At 34.7% G+C, this 9,541-nt stretch overlaps 1 protein-coding gene across 1 annotated transcript; it reads right to left on the bottom strand.

Moving 5' to 3' along the window:
• Positions 1–1,004: 1,004 nt before the first annotated feature.
• LOC113756009 lies at positions 1,005–3,110 on the bottom strand. The gene has a single exon (XM_027299835.1). It carries the CDS (start codon positions 3,108–3,110, stop codon positions 1,005–1,007), a length of 2,106 nt encoding a protein of 701 aa, XP_027155636.1.
• Positions 3,111–9,541: the final 6,431 nt, after the last annotated feature.

Raw genomic sequence — 9,541 nt, forward strand, 5'->3', positions numbered from 1 at the left:
AACATCTTGTTTCATTCTCGAACCATTTGATATCCAATCACATTCGAATAACACCACCCGACGACCTCCGTAAATTAATTCAACAACATTTTTCAAGACGCCGAAGTAAACTAGTTCACTCAAAACTGGATTTTGATCCCTTATACTTGCAAAACTGGATGTTGTTACATTGACTGTAACACCACTATTCTGCGTTTTTCTTTTCTTCTCAACTTCGTTGGTGTGAAACCGAAATCCATTAACAACATACTTGTCATGTTGGATTCCAACAACATCTGGACCTTTAGCAAGGAATCTCAAGTCTCTCAACACCGAAACATTTTGAGGAAGTTCTAACTTGTCAATCTGTAAAAAAAAAAAGATGATGAAACTATATTTGAAGTCCTATAATTCAAATTGTACTTAATATTCAGAATTTTACTTACATGTTCAGCAAACCAACAAGCAAAATTTTCGCTGTGCAAGCGCTCTTTTAGATGCTGTGGAACTTGAGGATGCCCTTCGTCTATCAATCTACGATGCTGCCTAGAAGTACACGAGTCAAAATTGTAATCATACATTGAATTCTACAATAAAATTTTAATGCATCAAGTTGTAGTTGAACTTACTCTATGTAAGGTGTGACAGCATCACAGTTAAATAAAATATACTGATGTGCTTTACTCAAGATATGAGCATCAAAGACTGTTGGCTTGCCCCTCCCCAAAGGATGTCCTGATTCAGAGAATATATCTAAACCCTCTTCAATTTCCTTATGTACTTCTTCATTTCTGCTTGGACGATTGAATTTTGTCTCAACATAGTCCGCAAGATACAACGAGCAAAAGTTTATGCATTCTTCTGCCAAGTAGCCTTGAGCAATCGAACCTTCAGGCCTACTTTTATTTCGAACATAAGATTTTAATGTTCCTAGGTACCTAAAGTATCATCATTCCAAACTCTCTGTTTAGTTCCACAAATCAAAGAAAGAAAAAAAGTAATAAACATTTAAGGCATAATTAGAATTACAAGCAGTACCTCTCTACAGGATACATCCAACGATAATACACCGGGCCACCTAATTTCACTTCAGTTGCCAAATGAATAGTTAAATGCACCATGACATCGAAGAATGTTGGTGGAAAGCATTTCTCAAGATCGCAGAGTATAACGGCAATTTCACTTTCCAAACGAACCACATCTTGAGGACAAATAACTTTAGAACAAAGCTGCCTGAAGTATCTACTCAATCGAATCAAAGGATAGCGCACTGATTTTGGCAAAGTCTTTCTCAAAGCTATAGGCATCAATTGCTGCATTAGAATATGATTATCATGACTTTTAAGCCCCGAAATTCTTGGTGGCTTTACTCGAACGCATCTTGAGACGTTAGCTGCATAACCATCTGGAACTTTCACTTTTTTTAGCACATTGCAAAACATAGTTTTCTGTTTTTTATCCATTGCAAAGGAAGATGGAGGTAAGTAAACCTTTCCAGGTTCTGTCTCAATGGGATGCAGCTCTTTTCTTATTCCCATTTCTCTCAAATCACGGCGGGAATTATAATGGTCCTTTGCTTTATCCTCAATATCCAGCAATGTCCCCCAAATATTTTCACAAACATTCTTCTCAATGTGCATGAAGTCAAGATTATGTCTTAAGACATTATCTTTCCAATATGGCAAGTCAAAGAAAATACTCCTCTTTTTCCAATTAAAAGGCAGCTTCGGATTACCTTTCACAAGTTTTCCAAATTTAATTTGCAAGTCTCCCAATTCACTCACAATCATATCCCCAGTTTGCAAAGGTGGTCGCTTTCCATATTCTTCGGTGCCATCAAACAATTGGGCTTGCTTTCTAAATTTATGCTTACTATCTAAGAATCTACGATGACCCATATAGCAATGCTTGAAACTATGAGTCAACCGTCGAGTGAACTTGTGACAAACAGGACAAGCATATTCACCTTTAGTGCTCCACCCAGATAACATTGCATATCCAGGGAAATCACTAATGGTCCACAACAGAGCTGCATGCAATTGAAAATTTTCTTTTTGGGATGCATCATAAGTTTGAATGCCAAAATCCCACAATTCGGTCAATTCTTTAACTAGAGGCTGTAGATAAACATCAATATTATTCCCAGGAGAGGATGGTCCGGGTATTAACAGGGACAACATGAAGTACGGTTGCTTCATACACATCCACGGAGGTAAGTTATATGGTATTAAAACCACAGGCCAAGTACTGTGTGTAGAACTCATGTTGTTGAATGGATTAAACCCGTCAGATGCCAACCCCAATCTAACATTTCGACAATCCTTAGCAAATTCTGGATGTAGATAGTCAAAAGTTTGCCAAGCTGGAGAATCAGCTGGATGTCTCATACAACCATCTTTTGTACGTTTTTCCTCATGCCATCTCATTTGAGATGCAATTTTAGAAGACATAAATAGTCTTTGTAATCTAGCTTTTAAAGGAAAATGCCACAATACTTTTTGAGGGATTTTTCTTTTTTCACCAGTTGGATCATTTTCTGAAGCAACCCACCTAAGCTCGTTACATGTTTCGCATGAAGTTCTTTTTTCAGCACTACCCCAATAAAGAGAACAATCATTAGGACATGCATCGATCTTTTCATAACCCAGCCCCAATGTATTCATCAATTTCTCAGCCTCATAGTAAGAAGAAGGCAAATTAGTCATGGCCTCCGGAAATGCTTCTCTCAACAGCTCAACAAGCATATTAAAAATCTTGTTACTCATCTTACCAAGGCATTTTAGGTGAAGCAAACGAATAATGAAAGACAACTTCGAGAAATTTTTGCAACCACTGTACAAATCCTGTTGAGAATCATCAATCAATTTGTAAAATTTTTCAGCCTCTGAAACAGGAAAGTCCCCTTCTCTATTCAATTCATTTGTTCCATGTGGTATCCCAAATACATCATGGACCAAGTCTTGCATGTCATTAGTCCCATTTGAAACCCCAATTGATGTATTTTCAGAATTAGATGTGGCTTCATAGTAGTTAGAAAGCTCTCCATGTGCTATCCAATTATTATAACCCTTGATAAAGCCTACCACTTTCAAATGATCATATGCTTCCATTTTAGTCACACAAACACCCATGCCGCAATCTTTGCAAGGACACAAAATCAGTCCGTCACAACTTGATCTAGAAAATGCAAAGTTTAGAAACATTTGAAGTCCTGCCTCATACTTTTCACTTGTTCTTGGAAAATCCATCCAACTTTTATCCATACTTTGAATATAAATAAATGTCCTCCAACAAGCTTCCAAGAGCATGAAAACAACAACTACACATTAGTACTTAGAAAACTAGACAAATCCCATAAAATCATTGAGAATAAGAAGCGCCCTGATTTTTTAAACTCAAGCCATGGCTTACAAGTCCCTAATTTCAAGTTCAAGAATTTACAGTCTACTAAATAAAGCAGCCCAGCAAATAAAGGAAATCAACAAAATGCAAAATTTCTCAACAATCTGTAAAAACAGAATTTGCAAGCAAGCGGATAGAAATTTTATTTACCTAATACCAGAACAAAGCCCTTCGTACCAACTCCTGCACTCGCGTCTTCGGAAAATTCCTAACTTCAATCTGAAATGTCAAAGGTTAAACAAACACATGAGCATGAAGACTAAAGGTGAAATTCAAGAATCTTACTAAATTTCCATCAAAGTATAGATACATCTCTGGTGTGTAGTGATTAATTTTATAAGTTCTCTCTTTAGAAAGGCATGCAACTTACGGCATAGGTAATTGGAAAAAATGATTGATAGAAAAAGCACAGGTTTATGACACGGTTAGACCAGCAGATATTTATGAAGAAAAAGCATTCACCACAGAGAGACAGTGAAATGTGAAAGAAAGAAGAGAATCTATCTAGCTTTTTATTTTATACTCATAATCTTTTTTTGGTCCCAGGATTCTTTTAAGTTGCTATGACTGTTCAGCTAATTGATCTAGAAACAGGACTAAATTGAGAAAAAAAACAGAACCCGTAAGGGTGCTATGTCAACCTGAACTGGGAGGGGTGGAAGTTCGACAAGAAAATGGATAGGGGAAGAAAAAGTTCGACAAGAAAATGGATAGGGGAAGAAAAAAAAAGACTAAAAAATACAATACAGTTTTACACGAAATCCTGCTATTTTCCAGTCTAGCAAATTCAATGCCTAAGCGCCATCACAATTAAAAGTTCGTTGGGGTAGTTGCACTCCTTCACCTCCTTTTCCCCTTTAAATCCCTCTCTTTCCCTACCTTTCCAAAGCATCCAAAGTTTCATTCTTCTCCAAAAGTTTCTTCTTGATTCAATCTTTCAAGTATTTCCTTCAATCCATCTTTCAAACTTTAGTTTTGCTAGCTGGGTATACCACATTTTGGCCAAATTAGTAGCTGGGATTTGTCCAGTTATTCTTGATATATAGTAACTTGTAAGTTAGGTTGCAATGGGGGATGAAAATAAGGTGAACCAAGACACAGGGAGAATTTCAGTTGAGGGTGAGAATAGGAGGAAAAATAATAATCTTCCTAATTTTCTCTTATCTGTTAGGCTAAAAAAAAACAGAACCCGTAAGGGTGCTATGTCATCTATGACCAATGTGCAGTTCAACAAGAAGTCCATTAATTAAGTCCTTAAATATTAATTTTCATCAACCTATTTCTTAAACTTTTGCACTTGTCTTGCAAAAAGGTCATTCCAGTCACCCCATTGCTATTTTGATCTTCATCAAAGAGCTTCCAAGTCGATTTCTATTCATAGCCTAAACAGAGCTTCAATTACAACTAAGTTTCAAATATTAACATTAAAAGAGATTCACAGAAAAAAATGAAAAACAGGGGGGAATTGACATTTTATCGAACAGGTTATGGGCAACAGCTTCATTGTGTTTACCACTTCAATTTTGGAACAAGATATGCGCACCTGAAGTATCTTCCCGCTTTCCCAATGTAGAGCTCCGTTCTTCAGCTTTTACTCCCTGCCTGCCCTTCCAGATGTCTTAGCCGAGGGATTTAAAGTTGAGGTTAGAAAAGATGAAGATGGTTGTTTGCGGAGATAGCTTCGATTGCTACCAACATTCTGGACTGGCCGAGATAGCTTGTATGTTGAGAGGTGAGAGAGATGAGAAGAAGAAAATTTTCACCAAGTCCTTTTGCCGGCAAAATGAAACTTCACAGTACTTCAGCAAGTTTTTTGGAGCCAAAATAAAACGATGTCGTTTTCGGTGTTTTGTCGACTTTTTTTTTTTGGTTCATCTCACAGTTTCCAGAGTGTCATCATAGGTAGCCTAAAGGCACATTATTATTTGAATATCATGATAAAATAAAAAAATTATAGTACATATTATTGAATTTATTAATAAGTGTCATGATATGTTTACTGTAGTGGCACAAACCAGCAAGTGTCCTTATAGGCATGTCAGGAAAGATCATTTTTGTTGTAGTGATCTGTAGGATGCCTTTATACATTGCATGCATCATTGTTTGATTGAAGGGGAAGCTCCAAGAAATTTGAGAGCCTAGTGAGATTTGTTAGTTGCCGCGAGTTAGAGAAAAAACTATGGCTTGGTCTTATTGTTGAGATTTGATTAATAAAATTTTTAAGTATTTGTTGAATTTAATTATTTTTCTCTTTTCACATATTTCTTTATGTGTTAAAAATCGCTTCTGCTGTGTGAAATTTTTTTATTCCAATAAGTAGTATCAGATTCATAGGTTTTTATGTTAGGTGTTCGTCAAGTTAGAATAACAAGGAGATGCTAACAGGATTTTGAAGTGTGAATTTTTTTTTTTTAAGAGTTAGAGTACTCAAACATCGGATACAATTTGAGATTGCTTTTCAGACGCGAGCTTCCAACTCACATTACGAAACTTATTAGTCTAGTTTTCCTTTTTCTAGAATTTCTTTTCCTATCAGAATTTGGCTATTATTTTTTATTGCTATAAAAGTAGGGAACAAATTAGAAGTAGGGTTTGGCTAATTCTCTTTTTTCTCTAGCTATCCTTCGACTCTCCGTTTCTCTCTCGGAACGTGACTTTTGCAATTTTCATCTTTTTGCTGGGGTTATCTGCATCAGGAGCAATTAGAGCCCTTTTCCAGTCAAAGGATAACTTGAGAATTTGGTTTTACAGACAACTATGAGATCAAATTTATTTTAATTGTTTCTTCCAATTCATTGGTATTTGTATGCTTCCTAATTTCACTGCTTATCATTATTGTATTGTTTGAATATCAAGGGCTCGATATTTAAATTAACCTAATAATCTACTACCAATTAAAATAGTTGAATCCATAATTTTTTGACTATTTTAAACCTTGTGATGAGTGGCATGATTAGGTCTGTGTCAGGAAGACATACGATCAAATCTAAATAAACCCTCATAACATTTTTGTTGGTTAAAACTGGACTTTTTTAATTTTTAATGCAATTGAGAGATTGAATCCTATGGTCATACTTAGGGTTATCTTTTGATTAGGGAAGTAGTTAACAATTGTACCTTGACTACTAATATAGTAAGGAAAAGTTGGCTGTCAGGGCCTATTTTATCAATGAATGATTGAATTTAGTCTTGCATCAATTGTTTCTCCTTTGACTAGAACTTTTATTTTAATTGTGTGTTTCAATTCATTTGTATTTGTATGTTTCTGATTTCACTCCTTATGATTATTGTATTGTTTTGAATATCAAGGGTCTGATATTTAAATTAACCTAATAATCTACTACCAATTAAAATAGTTGAATCCATAACCGTTTGACTATTTTAATCCTTGTGATGACTGGCATTATTAGATTTGTATCAAGGAGACATACAATATAATCTAAATAAACTCTCGTAATATTTTTGTTGGTTAGAACTAGACTTTTCTAATTTTTAATGCAATTGGAAGATTGAATCCTATGATCATACCTAGGGTTATCTTTTGATTAGGAAATTAGTTAACAATCATACCTTGATTACTGATACAGTAAGGAAAGTTCACTGTCAGAGCTTGTTGATAGCTATAACTAGTTTATCAATGAATGTTTGAATTTATTCATGCATCAAGGATCAGTTGAGTGAAGCATTTCTAAAAGTTACTCCTTTGACTAGAGCTATGCTTATTATAGATTTAATTTTAGTTTAATTCCATTTAATTACTTATATGTGAATTAATTGTTTATTTTAACTTTTCAAAAACCCTCCATTAACTCTTGATCTAAAAGAAATAGATTTTCTGAATCCTTATGGAGACGACCCTGCTCACCGCTACATACAATTAATATTTTCTCGAGTAAGTTTTTTTATCATTGACCAAATTCGACACATGTCATTACAAATCAAATTTTTTTTCTCATTTATAATTTGTCTGTACATTAGAAAACCACAGTTAACATTCATATATGCATCTATCATCTAATAATTGCTAAAGTAACCAGAAACTCCTGTGTGACTAATACATTAAATTTTTTTCCAATAATATACAAGTATTGTATGAGTGAACTTTAAATGGATTGTATGCACAGTTCATGAGAAGGTATTGTGAAATTGTATCCTACTCCCTCCGTCCCAAAATAAGGGACGTTTTTGGGGATTCTAACTTATTATGCACAGTTCAATCAATTTGAATGTGAGACATTTTTTTCCAATCGTGCCCCTTTGACCGATATCAAATCTTAATTGCTGTCTATGGTGATGTGAAAAGAATCTGTGGGTCCATGTAAAATGTAAGCTCTTTTTCATGTTGTTGCCAAGCACGCGCCTATTTATGGCCATCAAAATTTTTGGTGCTGTCCACGCACCTTTTTTTTGGATGTCTATTTATTGCTTTTGTGGGTTCCATCATACTTGTTTTTTATTTTATCAATGTCTCTTTTGAGGCTACAAATGGAATGTTAGAGAAAAAAATTGTAGTGTGACTCAAATTTTGGGACATGAAAAAAGGTGAACTATGACAATAACAATGGGACGGAGGGAGTATATCTTATTTCATTGCTTAAAAAAAAAAAAAACCAGACTTGTTTTTCGTGAATGTTGCATCTTATGTTTCATGTTTCACGAGGAACAAAGAATGGATGTGACTTGGAGCGGTCACCTCAAGCCCATTGCTTCCGGCTAAAGCAAAGAATGAAAAGAAAGGAAAATAGGGGGAACAAAGTGCAAGTGGGAAGGACGACGACATTTGAACCAATCACAAAGTGGCAAAATTTTGGGACCACTCACCAGCCAATCACAATTGGCCACATCACCCAAACAACCGACCTTGCATTCCCAAAGGGAAAATAGGGGAGAAAAAGTCACGTGGCGTTTGTTAAGAGGATTTCGAAACGAAGAATTGAAATAAACTACATAATTTTTGTTTGGATTACTACTTTCCTAATTGAAATTTTGGAATTATATCTAAAAATTTGGAATTCTCCAATTCCCTAGTAACCTGGAAGGTTTTGAACGAAACCCAAGTCTGATTCCCCTTTAGAAACGGAGCTCGTCCTGTCACCCGATAAAAAAATTAATATATAATTATATACATATATAATTATATATAATATATATATATATTACAATTATATATTTTATTATAATATTAGTGTAATTATATAATAACTACTTTAGTCATGTTGGCACTGGTTATTTTTGACTTTTGTTTAAGTGTTATATTGCTGGGATTTTTCTAAAGCCTCCACGTGAAACACTTTTTTGTTTTGTTGACCTGTTTTTAGTTGGTTTTAGGTTTTTGAGATGTACATGAGGAAGTTTATACCTAAAACTGATGCTAAAAGAATCACAAGCAATTGCCTTTGTCCTTGAGTATTGAAAAGAAAAAATGGCGTTCGGCACTAACTGTTTTTTAACTCAGAATAAGTTAACATTATAGTTAAAAGGAATAAAAACACTGTGGACATTTTTAAGCTTGATTTACTTGAAAGAAATCTAGAATTCATGCTAAGCAGCGAGTACATGTCCAGATCTTGTTCTTGAGCACAAGTTCTTTAGTTTCTGGAAAGATTTCGCACATGCATTGATTGCTTAGTTCTCCCAAAATTATGGTCGTTAAAAGTAAGTCATTGCATGCCTCTTGAATATCCTACGTGAGTTTATACATGGTAGAGATATTACCAGAAAAGTATGGCTGTCATGGTCTCTAGGCTCTTACTTCAATCTAAGTTTCCTGCCAAAGAAAAAAGATGTAGTTATCTGATTATTGGGTAAGTGGCAAAAGCATAAGTCTACCAGATCTGGTACACAATAAGCATCATCTTCATATATATTGGCTGATATTTCTGATTTATATCATATGCTAAATAGCCTATCCAAATATTTCCTTATGGATGGCTAATTTAAAACATGTCCATGGGCCAATGACACATTGTCCAAAATGATGGAACTATTATACAGGTGTAGACAAACATCTACATTTTTATTGGATGTCTGCGTGTACAACTTATAACAAGTTATTAGATTTCATAGATTCTATCCTAAGCTTGTATATTCCAGCCTTGCTTGTCAATTATATCCTTTATGGAAATGGAAAACCAATTAGAGTGTGGTTCTGTTATATTCT

This window comes from Coffea eugenioides, unplaced genomic scaffold (genome assembly GCF_003713205.1).
Source record: "Coffea eugenioides isolate CCC68of unplaced genomic scaffold, Ceug_1.0 ScVebR1_18;HRSCAF=85, whole genome shotgun sequence".
In the NCBI taxonomy this organism is placed as follows: domain Eukaryota; kingdom Viridiplantae; phylum Streptophyta; class Magnoliopsida; order Gentianales; family Rubiaceae; genus Coffea; species Coffea eugenioides.

Excerpts from the sequence above, each read along its gene's own strand:
- LOC113756009 (XM_027299835.1), bottom strand. The coding sequence starts at position 3,110 with ATGGGTGTTTGTGTGACTAAAATGGAAGCATATGATCATTTGAAAGTG.